Below are 13,515 nucleotides of genomic sequence, written 5' to 3'. Positions count from 1 at the left end.
CATTTGATTCATGAGTAAGAGTAGACCACCCATCACAGCTTGGTCTTTTTGTGGAACAGCTGCTATTTTAACTACCGGACAGGTATGTCTAGGGCCAGAGCTTCAGCTTGGCTGGCGAACTGTTTGCTTAGCATGTACAAAGTATTGGTCTAACCCCCAACGCTGCAGCAACTGGACATGGGGATGCACACCTGTGAGCCCAGGTCGGAGGGTCAGAAGCTCCAGACTACCTTCAGCTATGTAGTTCAAGGTCAGTTTGGGCTGCATGAAGATAAAGAAATATAGGTCCATCATTGGCCATGGTCCCTTCTATGGATTCTCATTGAAGAATGAGTTGATGGAGGGGGTGTGGTTACAGCACCAATATGTATACACCCACTGAACACTTAGGACACTGTTATAAACATTACAAGTTTCAAATTCCTATAGGAAGGCATTTTTCTCCTATAAGAGTGTAACACAGGGGGCTTGACACTGTTGGCTTATGACATGGTTTTTCTTTTTCTTCCTATTATAGTTCTGGAATAAAAACTCCACATCCCCACTTCGGATGGCAGACAGTGTCTTTGGTACCTTCTTTTGGGAGACTCGATAAACTTTAGAAGAGCTGGCGGTTCCGAAGGGCTGAACAGTCTACTGTCTGGAAGAACATTGTCACACTGTTCTTGGTGTAGTGTGTAATTAAGAGCCCCACCCCACCCCATCCCATAATCAAGTTAAAGATATTTTTTCCACTTCCTGGACAAGTGACGCCTCAACATAATCCACTCCCCACCGGTGATGGAAAAAACTTTTATTTCTTGATAACTGGGATCAGCTTGACCTCTGAATGACCCTACATAGAAAATCCTCCTGTCTGGGTTTTGTTACCAATGAGGGGCAGGTTAAGGTCCAGGTGACAGGCTGGATGGTTCCAGAGAACTACTGGTGAGAACTTGCTACAGCGGGTGATTGCTACCATGCAGGAACATTGGTTTGGAGTTTGTAGGGCCCCAGGGGCTGCCTTTCAAAGAAAGAATCCTCGTGGCATTCTTGGGAGGAATTTTGTTTTGGGATGTGGGACTGGAAATCTTGAACTTGAGAAAGACATCAAAAAGAGAGGCAGTTAAGATGAAAGGATCGGGGGATAAAGAGCTCAATTAGTGTTGTAGACAGGAGAAAGGAAGGCAATTGAGAGCATCTGCCAGCCGTCTCCGGGCGCCGAACCGTGTTCAGAGTACAGGGTGGGCAGAGAGCGTGAGAACGCGGCCCAGCCCAGGCCGTGGGTGGCGGCTGCAGGATGTGCTATGCAGGCCTGCAGGAGTGCACCTGGAGCCAGAGGGAACATTTCAGATCCCCAGTGACCGGGGAGATGGAAAGAAAAGCAGGCCTATTTTGGAATGGAAAATAAACGTAGACTCATCAAGAACAGCATGGTTTCCCCATGGAGACTAAACGTAGACTCTGACCTGGCATTTTGCAGCTCTCTGGCTTGCCCTCTATCTTCCTCATGTCCAGGATCTGGTGGCAGTACCTACCCAGGGTGCCTAAATCAGCATGCTACTCCCTGACTTGTCCTTCCCTGTTTCAGTGTCAAAGCCCTACCTCCCAATCTGATAGTATTTAGAGCTGCTGCTTTAAGGAGGAAGTAGGTTTGATATGATCAGAAAGATGGAGTCCCCAAGATGGAATTTGTTCCTTATAAGGAGAGAACAGAAAGCGTGCTTTCTTGACCGCCCATGTTAGGATGTGGGGAGAAGCTTACTGTTTGTAAACCAGGAAGAAAGCCCACCCCAGGAACAGAGCTGGCAGCTACCTTAATCTTGGACTTCCAGCTTCCAGGAAGGGCAAAAAAATAAATATCTGTTGTTTTAGATTGCCCAGTCTATGGTAATTCATCTTAGTGGCCAAGCTACAACATGACAGATGTGTGCGGAGTGAGTCCTGCTCTCCCCCAGGTTAATGGAAAGACCACTATCTGCCAGACATGTTCCTATATTTCACTTAGACCATATATGTTCCAATCATAACATTTATATACAACACAGGTCTCCACTGAAGTACCGACAGGCCATCCTTGGCTATATAGTGAATATGAAGCCAGCCTAGGACACATGAGACCCTGTCTCAAAAACAGACAGACAGACTAACAAATGGAGAGCAGCAACAACAAACCCTCAAACCCACCATCTTCAACAAAAAGCCTGGGAGAGTGCAGCTGGTAAATTACTTGGCAAACATCCATGAAGCCCTGGGTTTAAGCCCCAGTACTGAATGAACTGGACATGGTGGTGCCTACCTGTAATTCCACTATGCACGTGGAGGCAGGAGTTTTAAAAAGAAAGGAAGAAAGAAAAGAAATATTGGCCTGTGGAGATGACTCAGTGGACAGAAGGCCAGCCAAACCTGATGTTAGATCCTGGGACCCAGAACGGAATGAGAGACCCAAGCCCTGGAAATTATTCTCTGGCTCCACATGTGTGCTACGGTATTCACACAGACTCTTACATGCAAATCACACCCACACAATCATAACAGACACATTTTCTCTTAAGAAGCAATCCTGACAGTCACGTGTCCACCTGTTACATTTAGCAGTCCCCAACTGTCCATCTTACCACCTATACCAAGCCTGATTGAGCCAGAAAGTGCCTTCCAGGGGTTTCTGCAAGCCCTTGCCTGACCTTGGAGTTACTGTGGCATGGTAGATGTGGGCAAGGTTCCTGGGATATACACTTATTATTTCCTTCTCTCCCTGGGTCCGGAGGGAATCTCAGTGTTTTTTGTGTGTGTGTGTTGTTTTTTTTTCTTTCCATGTATGTATGTATGTAGGTTGTATGTATGTATGTATGTATGTATGTATGTATTGACAGAATCTTACTATGTGGACAAATGGCCTCATACTCATAGAGAGCCTCCTGACTTTTGGGATCAAAGGCCTGTCCTAACACACCTGACTGCAGATAGCAGTCCTGGTAGTCCAATTATCAGACTTGAGTCCCTGTGATCAGTTGTGCCACACGGCTTAGACCAACTGTCCCATACACATAGGACATACTGACACTGTGTATGTGTGTGTGTGTGTATAATCTGAAAACTCCAATGTAACTGTAGTCTGTATTTTCACTGCCTAAGGCTAACAGGCTTACCTCCAAGCAACATGAATCAACCCCACCTTGAGCCTGTTGCACCCTACCCTTTCCCATCACCTGCACTGGGCACCCCACAGACTGTCTCTGACCTCAAAGCTCCAAACCACAGGTCAAGGGCCTTCATTTCCTGTTGCAATGGCTTGTCGGCCCAGAGTTCCCCAAATTAACATTGCTTCTTTCCTCTAGTCTGATCCTGAGCCGGCTGGCAGCTCAGCTTGCTGAATATACAGTCCCGTTGGATATGTCTGAGGCCAGCCGAGTCCTCTCTGACCTCTGGAAGACCCCAGGACTTGCTGACAATACTAAGCTTTGACTAGAATGGCCACGTACTTGCCATAAGATTATGACCCCAAAGGGCAGAGATGATAGCTCCCTGGTGTCATGAAGCATGATGCTTTTCACACTTTGCTGCCCAGTGAGTGACTGCTGACCTCAGACAGAGAGACACAAATTGAGGAAGAAAAATTTGCATGAGACTCGGGGCAGAATAACGGGGGAGGCAAAGAAAATGTTGAGTCAGACAGAAAGTCATACGGTATAGCACTGGACAATGAAAACGGGCTTCCTCTTTGAATAATGTGTCCCCACACCCAATTTCCTTGAACAGGGATGTCTCATTAAAATTGCAGGAAAGCTGGGGGGTGGGGCAGAGACTTGGCAGGAGTTCTTGAGCCAGCAAGAAGCCCTCAAGAGGAACTGAGGATCCTATGGGAAGACTTGTAGGCCACACAGGACAGCGATGTCAAGTGGTGACATTTAATCTCCAGATCTGTAAGGTAGTTTCTAGATTGGACCGAAAGGGGTGGGTAATGTATCCTGAATGGGGGTAGCAACCATGGGCTGGCTTCTAAGCAGACTAAAAAGGACAGAGAAAGCCGAAGGCCAGCAATCGCTACTTTCTGCACTCTGACAGTGGATACAACTCGACCTAGCAACTTCATATTCCTGGGGCCATGCCTTCCCCTTCATGATGGGCTGTGTTCCCTCTCACTGTGAACTCAAATAAACCCTTCCTTCCTCAAGTTCCTTCCTTGGTCCCAGCAATGATAAAAGTAGTGAATACATACATATTCTTTAGAAATGACGCATAATCAAACACCGTTCAGACTTGCTTTCTCTGTCACTATTATCTATCATGAGTGGGTATAGTGGTGCACGCCTTTAAGTCTAGCATTCTGGGAGGAGGGCACATGTAGGTGGATCTCTGTTCAAGGCCAGGCTGTTCTACAAAATGAGTTCTAGGCAAGTGAGGGCTACATAGTGAGACCATGTCTCAAAAACAAACAACCTCCCAAAACCAAAAACAAAACAACTATAACATTCACATGTCACATGGGGTCAAGTCAAGATGGTTTAATTCGAAAGTTCCAGGTAAATAACTGTCTTGTACAGTTTTTTTTATTGTTTTGTTTGTTTGTTTGTTTTTGTTCTTTTGAAACAGAGTTTCACTGTGAAGCCCTGGCTGGCCTCGAACTCACAGAGATCTGCCTGCCTGTGCCTCCCAAGTGCTGGGATTAAAGGCTTAGGCCACCGTATCTGGCTTTTTGTGCAGTTTTAAATGTAACAGATCTCTTTGTTCACATCACTATTGATTTCATCTCAAATGAAAGGCACAATCTTTCAGAGTGGGGAGAAGGAAAGCATTAAATATTCACTCCCTAGACAGTCCTTCCATGACGATAGCTAGAGCCCAGTCTGTCTTGATTGATACTAAGCTTTGTTCCTAAGTAGAGTCCCCTGTGAGAACAGAAGCTTCTGCTACAATGTTACAAGGACCTGAGAACTTGTGCTAAGTACCGAGCTTGCACCCGGTACTAGACTGAGATTTCAATTGCTCAATACAATCACCACTGCACCTTCCTGAGACAGTGAGAGAGAGAGAGAGAGAGCTCCCCCACCTACAAATGAGGAAATGGAGGCACACAGAGAGGCCATTTGGAGGCAGAATTCAACCAACTCCAAAGTCTGCCATCTTTATGGGAGCGCACCATGTCTGTATATGTGTGTTTGGGTGCATATATGCATGCAGATATTCATGAGTAAGCACATGGAGGTCAAAGGTTGATGTTAGCTGTCTTCCTTGCTTGCTCTCCACCTTATGTTTTGAGACAAGGTCTGTCACTGAATCAGAAGCTCATCGATTCTGTCAGGCTGGATAGCCAGTGAGTGTCAGGGATCCTCCTGTCTGTTTCCTCACCTCCCATAGTACTGGGAATATATATCCAAGCTTTTCACTTGGGGCTGTTACCTGGGCTGGGATATGAACTCAGCTCCTCATGCTTTTGAGACAAGCATTTACCAACTGAGCTATTTCCCTAAGGCCCCCAAAATCCATCCCGTGATGATCATTCAATATATGGAGGAAGAGGCTGTTGGAGAGATGGCTCAGTGGTTGAGCTGCTCTTGTCCAACCCATAATTGGTCCTAGCATCCATACCAGGTGGCTCAATACTGGCTGTAACTCCAGCTCCAGGGAATCTGCCAATGTCTTGATTAGTGACTGATGTGGGAAGGTCCAGCCCACTGTGGGCAGTGCTACTCTGGCAGGTGGTCCTGTGGCATACCAGAGAGTTGACTGAGCCAAATAAACCTTGTCTGCCCCCAAAGTGCCTTTGGTCAGTGTTTTATCCCAGTAACAGGAAGCCAAGGAAGGCAGTCAGTCTGCCTGTTAGTTTGTCAAGCAAAAGTGACAGACCACTCTAACACTAGTATGATCATTTGCATATGCATCTCCCCCATGTATAAGCCCCTCCCTCCACCAAAAAAAAAAAAAAAAAAAAAAAAAGAAGAAGAAGAAGAAGAAGAAGAAGAAGAAGAAGAAGAAGAAGAAGAAGAAAGTGACTTAAATACCACATTGCAGGGCACTCTTTTATTAGAGTGAACTCTTACCAATAAAGCAGTCAGGCTATATAAAGAACTGCAAGCCGAAATTAATTATGTAAAGTGACTATTAAAGGCACTTTGAATTATATTAATATTCTTGAAAAAAAATGAGAACACTTACCTTATTGAATTATATATATGTAAAATTATATAATAGCCTACATTTAAATATTTCTAATTCTGAATTATTCCTCTTTTTTAAAAAAAAATTGCTACATCTATAAGACAAATATGAAGAAGATTCCATCCAGTTAACCCGGGCAGAATATTTTTGAAAATTAAATGTACTTACGGTGTATTCTGATTCCAGACGTTCAGATGGCAAAGAAGGAAAAGAAAAGGAGAAAAAACAATGAGTAAGACCAGGTCTATGGAACACAATCTGTACGAATAACAGTTCCTGACAAGTTATAAGTATTAAAAATGAGCTAAAGAAACCTCCCAAAATTAGATTTCTGTAACTACTGAATGCCCCTGTGTTTCATGCTATTCCTGCAGTTGGCCAGATCAGGTCAGTTAGACAAGATTCAATTAGCTTATAGGTTTGTGGCTAACTAAAAACCCAAGTGTTGGCATTGTATAAACAGAATAATTCCAGTAGAACATTTCATTAACCACAGAGGAAATCTTTTCAGTGATTTTTCTCTTTTTCTCCTTTTCCTTGTTAACAATTATAAAGAACTTTGCAAAGATTCCGAAGTGGGATCCTGAGACCCCCCCACCCCCCCAAGTATCTGAGGGCTGCAACACTTAAACTTCAGAATCTGGGGCAGGGGTTGGTGGGTGGGGGTACCGTGCCCGATGCAATATTCAGAACAGAGAGGATTACAAACAGGAGGCATTCAAGATTTCTACATCCTCGAGAGGAGTGAGAAGCTCTGCCAAACAGCAACAACCCAACTGAACGACTCGTCTGTGGACAAACTATAGGGAATCTATCAATGAGAAGACCTCGGGATGGGCCCCAGGGAGAGAGTCTGCCCCCACCCAGTGAAATTTCATACGCCCAGCCCTGTACTTGCTGCAGGCAGCTGACCTGTCCTGAGGACTTACCTGTGATGGTGTATGGGTAATAATTCCACGCCTTCTCAGTCACATAAAATATTTTGGGAACAACAGCTCTGGCCCAACTAGGCAGTTTGCTGAAAAAGAAGAGGAAGAGGAAGAGGAAGGGGAAGGAGCAGGAAGATGAGGAAGAAGAGGAAGAAGAAGGAGGAGGAGGAAGAAGAGGAGGAAGAGGAGGAAGAGTGGGAAAGAAAAACAAAAAAGGTAGTTAGAATCTGTCTGGGCTTTACTTGACTTCCTGGCTACAAGGCACACCATTGCTAAGGTTCCGTGGCTTCTCTTCCTCCACTCCTCCCTTCTCCGTCTCTGGGGTATTTCCTGGAGATGCTAATTTTCATGGACATACTTGTGTAAGTGTGTGATGGAAATAGGTGCCTACAACGGACAGTAGAGGGCACTGGATCCCACGGGGCTGAAGTTCCTGGTGGTTATGAGCACACTTATTTGAATGCTGGAAACCAAACTCTGGTCCTTGGAAGATCAGCAAACACTCTTAACTGAAGAGCTCTCGTTCCAGAGCCTGTCATTCTGATTTTATTTCTCCCCAGCACAAACCAGGACAGCTCGGCCTAGGATGCTAATGTCTAGCCCCTCCTCCCCTGTGATCAGGGACAAGGAGATCATAGATCATCAGCTTCTTAGGCCTCCGTGTTAGTGAAGAATACCAAGAAGCAGTTTGAAGGGACTGGCGGGATAGGTGAAGAAGTATGAGGATGTGAGTCTGATGCCCAGCACCCATGAGAGAAACCCAGGAGCATGCTTAAAATCCCAGCACTGGTGAGGCAGAGGCAGGCAGATCCTTGGGGCTGGCTAGCAGGTCCTGTCTCAAAAACAAAGGTGGGAGGTCCTAAGGAATGATATTTGAGATTGGTTCCCACCCCCATGCTCTCGAACACCCTCCCCCCCACACAGCCCCTTCCTCACCATGTGCACACCAAGCTGCTGTCTGCTATGTATGTGTGTGCCTGGTGTGTGTGTGTGTATGTGTGTGTGTGTGTGTGTGTGCGCGCGCGCGCGCGCGCCCGCCCGCCTCCCCGCCCTCCCCCCCCCCCCCCCCCCCGTGTGTATGTGTTGTTTCCGGAGAGGCTTAACTGAGGAGGGAAGATCCACTTTAACGTGGGTAGCACCATCCCATGAGCTGGATCCTGGATTGAAGAGAAAGAAATCTGCAAGCTCAGCGCCAGCATTCATCTCTGTGCTTCGGGATGGCAGACACCATGTGGCCATCCGCTGCCCTCTCTGCTGCCCTGCCTTCTCCACCATGAAGGATGGTACTGGCAACACTGTGAACCAGAGCAAACCCTTTCTTCCGTCAATCAATTGACAGGTATTTCTCCATGGCAACAAGAAAAGTGACTAACACAAGCCCTCGAAAATTCCCCTTCTCTGACGTGGAATATTAATGAGGAGCAGAGCCAGCAAACCGCTGTGTAGCTGGAATGTCTTCTCCAGTTCTTTCATTCGTTTTTTTGAGTGAATCCAGACCTAACTTTTGAAAAAAAGACAAATGCGTATTTTCAATAACTTGCCAGACCTCACTCAAAGTTCTAGGATGTTTATTAGGGTCCAAACAAGTAAGGGTTAAAAAAAAAAAAAAAAACCCAAACCACCCTCAGCTCCCACAAAGCTGGGGGAGCGGAAGTGGCGGGCTTTGCTCTCAGGTGGCCTGCAAAGAGGGAGCAGATGCCTTATCTTTGCCGAAGTCTGCTCGAATTCGGATTTCTCCCTCCTATAAAATCGTCCCTGCAGAAGCTGCTCATTACCTTGCATTCACACTTCTCAAAGGACGGCTACTCCCTGACAGGAGCTTTTTATAGTTCCTGCTGATGACTGAGTCCACCAGACGCTGGCACTGCAGTGCAACTGAGGTTGATGCGGAGTAGGGAAATCCCACTGGCTTGCTTGCCGTCAATCACATGAGCCAGACTTCCTCTGGGCTCCTTGTTTGTACCGAGAGCACAAGGCGAGTGGACAGTGGAGGGATGTGTGGGCTCTAGTTCTAGGAGCATTTTCTGGTGCTTTTTTTTTTTTTCTTTTTTTGAAGATAAATTCTCATATAGTCCAGGCTGGCTTTGAACGAGTCCATGACTTTGAACTTCTAACTTTCCTACCTCCACCTCTGGATCAAGAGGGCTGCAGGTATACAGTTCCCCGCTTAGTTTGTGTCGCTGGGGATCACACCCAGGGCTTTGAGCATGTTGGGTAGGCATTCCACCGCCTGAGCCACATCCTTAGAACTCTTCTGGTCCTTTTAATGAAGAGTTGAGCAAAGAACTATTGACGTAGACAAAGTAAGTGCATCTCCCTACAGCCCTGGGCCCACTTGCCACCGTCCTCTTGTGGGGAATGGTTCCATGCTCATTTCAAGTGTCCTCTAATCTACTGGGTGCTCTTCCCATGGACCACCCTGAAGAACTACCATCCTAAGTACCAACCTATTGTGGGAGGAAGATGAAAACCATCAGCCAATTTCCATCCTCATTGAGACTAATTCTACAACTGGCCAGGATGTCAGAGTCGAGAGTTGTAAATTTTGCTATTCACCCAACAACTCACAGAAGGCTGCTGGGAGCAACAGAATCAATTTTATTTTTTCTGACGTAGTATCCTAAAAACAAACAGTCATTCAGTCAAGGTGAAGTTACAATTCCATGGTAATGTTCTCCTTCAACCCAGAAGAATATCCTGGTATAAGTCATTTACCAGGTTAAAGGCAGGGGCAGGTGACAAGCTCTGACATGTGTTTGCTACAGTCTGGATGTTGTGGTGATCAGTGTTGACTGTCATCGGGTGTTGGGCTTGCCTAAAGGGGACTCTCTTGAGACAAATCTCACTGTCGCTGGCACCAATGCCTTCCAGGAACCCTAAACTGTATAAATGGAGAAAATGAACCACGTAGTGGTTTCCATTCACTCTTTTCTATGGATGAGATACCGCTAATGCTTCAAGTCCCTGCTGCCTCGACTTACCCACCATGGCAGGCTGTATTTTAAACTCTTTCTCAAACTGCTTCTGTCAGAGCATTATACTACAGCGACAGGAAAAAAACTATGACAGATAACAAAAGCCCCCCCCCCCCAAGGGCTGAAGAGATGGCTCAGGAGTTAAGAGCACTGGCTGCTCTTCCAGAGGTCCTGAGTTCAAATCCCACCCACCACATGGTGGTTCCCAACCATTTATTAAGGGATCTGAAGTCTTCATCTGGCATGAATCTATGAATTCTCAGTGACAGAGCACGCCTATATTTTAAAAAATACATTAAAAAAAAAAAGTCTCACAAAGGTTCTAGTGATGAGGGTGTGGTCCCCAGGGTGGCGCTATTGGGAAAAGTCAAACGTGGTTCAGGGAGAGGAGGCTAGGTCAGAGGAGGCAGGGAATGTGGAACCTTAGTGCTCTCTTCCTCGTTTTAGTTCGTGACATATGCTGCACCCCCCCCCCCCAACATTTGGAATCTCCATGGATGCTTGGCCCACCCTACCATGTTCCGGAACCTCTAACACTGTGCGCCACAACAAACCTTTACTCTTTCTAAGTTCATTAGCTCAGGTATTTGATTATGGTGACGGAGAGCTGACTAAGGCAGTGCTATTAAAGTACTGTTGAGCCCGCTAACAGACCTTCTTCCAGCCCCCAGCTCCCTCAGAACACATCATTATTTGAATCATTTTGGTCTGAGAAAGGCGGAATTTATCTTTCCCTGCAGCAATGATTTAGCAGGGCCTGAAAGGAAAATGGAATTAAATTAGTCCCTGCCGCTGCTGTCACTTAAATGATACATACTGTCACATAGCCCACAATTCTCAGAGAGAGCCTGTCACTCAAAGTCACTACCAGGTGTGAAAGAAGAGGCTCTTTCCTATGAAGGCAGCGTCTGAATCAAGTCCTTGCTTCACACATGGGCCAGGATGGATTCTTGTAATGGCCTGTCTTTGCCTGGAGCCCTAGCAACACCACACTCTGGAATGTGAAAACTGTGCTGGTGTGGGAGACACTGCTTCTGCCTCACAGTCCTTAGATGCCTTTGTCCATGCTCCTTACAGACTTCAAACACTCTCCCTGCATTTGTGTGTGTGTGTATGTGCGCGCGCGCGCACGCACTCCCCTATCTAATTGGACATACAGTGACAGTCAGGTTTCTGTTTTGTCTCTAGGCTGACCCATTCTCTTCCTCTCTTGTTCATTGTTGTGTACACAAGGCTACCCGGCTCCAGAGCATCTGGGGACTCTTGTGTCCAACTCCCATCTTGCCATCATAACAAAGCTAAGGTTACAGACAAGACTGCTGTGTCTGGTTTTTTAATCTGTGTTCAGGTGATCTGAACACAGCTCCTCATACCTGCAGCAAGTGCTGTACCCCACACGCCATCTCCCCAGCTCTTGTTTGTGCTCCTCCTGTGGTGACTATCTGGCAACACAGACAGGCAGAGTTTATGGATGAGCGTGCCCTCACCTGTGGGAGGCGGGGCTACTTTAACTTCACATGCAGAAACTATACAGAACCCAAGTTCCCTGAATCTGAACATAGACATTGCCCCCATCTTAATGAGACTTTGCATTAGATGTAGGGAAAGGAAGGGGCTAGCCTGGTATAGGGTTTTGGAAGCCTCTGCTGGAACCGCATTAGGCTATGTCATCAGCAGGCTGGAAGCTTTAAGGAGCCAATTGCTCACGTCAGCAGTATCTTCAGGACTGAGACAAATCCACTGGCACCGTGCCTGCTAGGATGTCATTGGAGCAGTTGGCAGGGATGGAGGTGACAGAGGGTGGGCAGGAGCAGTCTTTTTGACATGTTATCAAGTTATTGAGATGGGGACAGAATGAAATAGCAGGTGCCAAAAGGCAGGAAAGGAGGAAGTCTGTCACATACAGTAGTATTGTTCTATAGCTTTCTCTTTCTTCCCATATCCATAAATATGCATGTGTATGAAGCAGCCATGAAGACACTCCCTATACTGATCGTGTGATATGTTATTGACACATTGTATATAGAACATAAAATCTAAAATAATATTCTGATCGATTATAGTTACAGGGCACTCTCTGTTCTTCCCAACTAGAACTATGTTGCAGCGCTGGCACCTAGAATAATATTAGCTGCCATGTGTGTATGTGTACATGTGGGGAGTCGACAGAAGGCGGCTATCATCCTTGTAGCCATCTTGAGCCATATACCCTGAAAAGAGACTTGATTACATTAGCCTACAACAGCTGAGCACACTCTGATAACATCTTGCTTTAGATACCCAGGATTTTCCCTTGGGTGTGTGACTTAAAGGTGTGTGACTTAAGGGTGTGCCTTAGAGATCAGATTTAGAGACAAGACCTAAGGGCCTGATTAAAGGCGTGACTTAGAGGCGTGGCTTAGAAGTGAGACATATAAAAGGCGAGAGGCAGACAGGAGAGTTCAGAACAATTTGGAGTAACAGAGAATCAGACACTTCAGAGAGTACAACTTGGAACTAGGAATTAGGTTAGAGAGAACAACTTGGAGTTAGTTATTAGACATTAGGCACTTGGCACTTAGAAGAAGAAACTTGGAACTTGGAGACACTAGGGACTAGGAACTAGGGACTAGGAACTCAAGACTTGGGACTTGGAGAGAAGAGAAACTGAAGAATAAACGGGATTGAATCACACTCTGTCTGGTCTCCATTCCTCCCGTCTGTCCTCACTCTCTCTCTTGCTGAACCCCAACCCGCAGACCAGAGCTGCTTGGGGCAGTGCGGGCTAACAAGTTAGTCCCCAAGGCTTTGGCAGTACGGGTCCCAACATTGATAGAGTGGTCCAAGACATTTTGGCCCCCGAAGCGTGGGCTAGAGCGGCTTCCAACATTTTGACGCCCAAGTGTGGGGCAGCTCAGGCTGCAACATGTACATGCATGTGTATGTGTATATATGTATATGTATGTTCATGGGCATAAGTATATGTGTGTGTTGTAGCACTGATTGGAAATGAACCCAGAATCTTGGCATGATATGTAAGTAGCTTTACCACTGACTACAACTCCAGACCCCGTAATATTTAGCTCTTGTGAGCCTGGTGCACATGCACATGTGTGTCCAAGGATGGGACATGTGTGGGAGCCAGAGAAGGGTGTGTGTGTGTGTGTGTGTGTGTCCTGACCTATCATTCTCTCCCTTATTCCTTGAGACAGGGTCACTGAACTTGGAGCCTGGCTGTGACCAATGAGTTCCCACAATCCTCCTGTTTCACTCTCCGGCATTATTATAGTGGGCTACACAGCCATATCTGGCTTTTAATATAGGTGCTGGAACCCAAACTCAATGTTACCCAGTGAGCCATCTTCCCAGTCCTGCAAAATATTTTCTAGTGAATGAGGATCATTTCTGTATTGAGAAGTCAATAATGACCATGAAGGTTCCCTGAGAATCCATGGAGATGGGCAATTAGGTCAGAGAGTCTGACACTTTCTCTG

The 13,515-nt window shown here is 46.3% G+C and overlaps 1 protein-coding gene across 1 annotated transcript in view; it reads right to left on the bottom strand.

Moving 5' to 3' along the window:
- Pitpnc1 (phosphatidylinositol transfer protein cytoplasmic 1) overlaps positions 1 to 13,515 on the bottom strand; it is a 261,209-nt gene that overhangs the window by 104,684 nt on the left and 143,010 nt on the right. The window contains exons 3-4 of the mRNA XM_034505249.2: positions 7,068 to 7,156; positions 6,307 to 6,314 (exon numbers count right to left, since the gene is read on the bottom strand). Of these exons, the coding sequence (XP_034361140.1) occupies positions 6,307 to 6,314; positions 7,068 to 7,156 (97 nt within the window). The remainder of the gene's footprint in view (positions 1 to 6,306; positions 6,315 to 7,067; positions 7,157 to 13,515) is intronic.

This window comes from Arvicanthis niloticus, chromosome 6, assembly GCF_011762505.2.
Source record: "Arvicanthis niloticus isolate mArvNil1 chromosome 6, mArvNil1.pat.X, whole genome shotgun sequence".
In the NCBI taxonomy this organism is placed as follows: Eukaryota; Metazoa; Chordata; class Mammalia; order Rodentia; family Muridae; genus Arvicanthis; species Arvicanthis niloticus.
The sequence above is the reverse complement of the archived record's forward strand: the minus strand, read 5'-3'. Positions and strand labels throughout refer to the sequence as shown.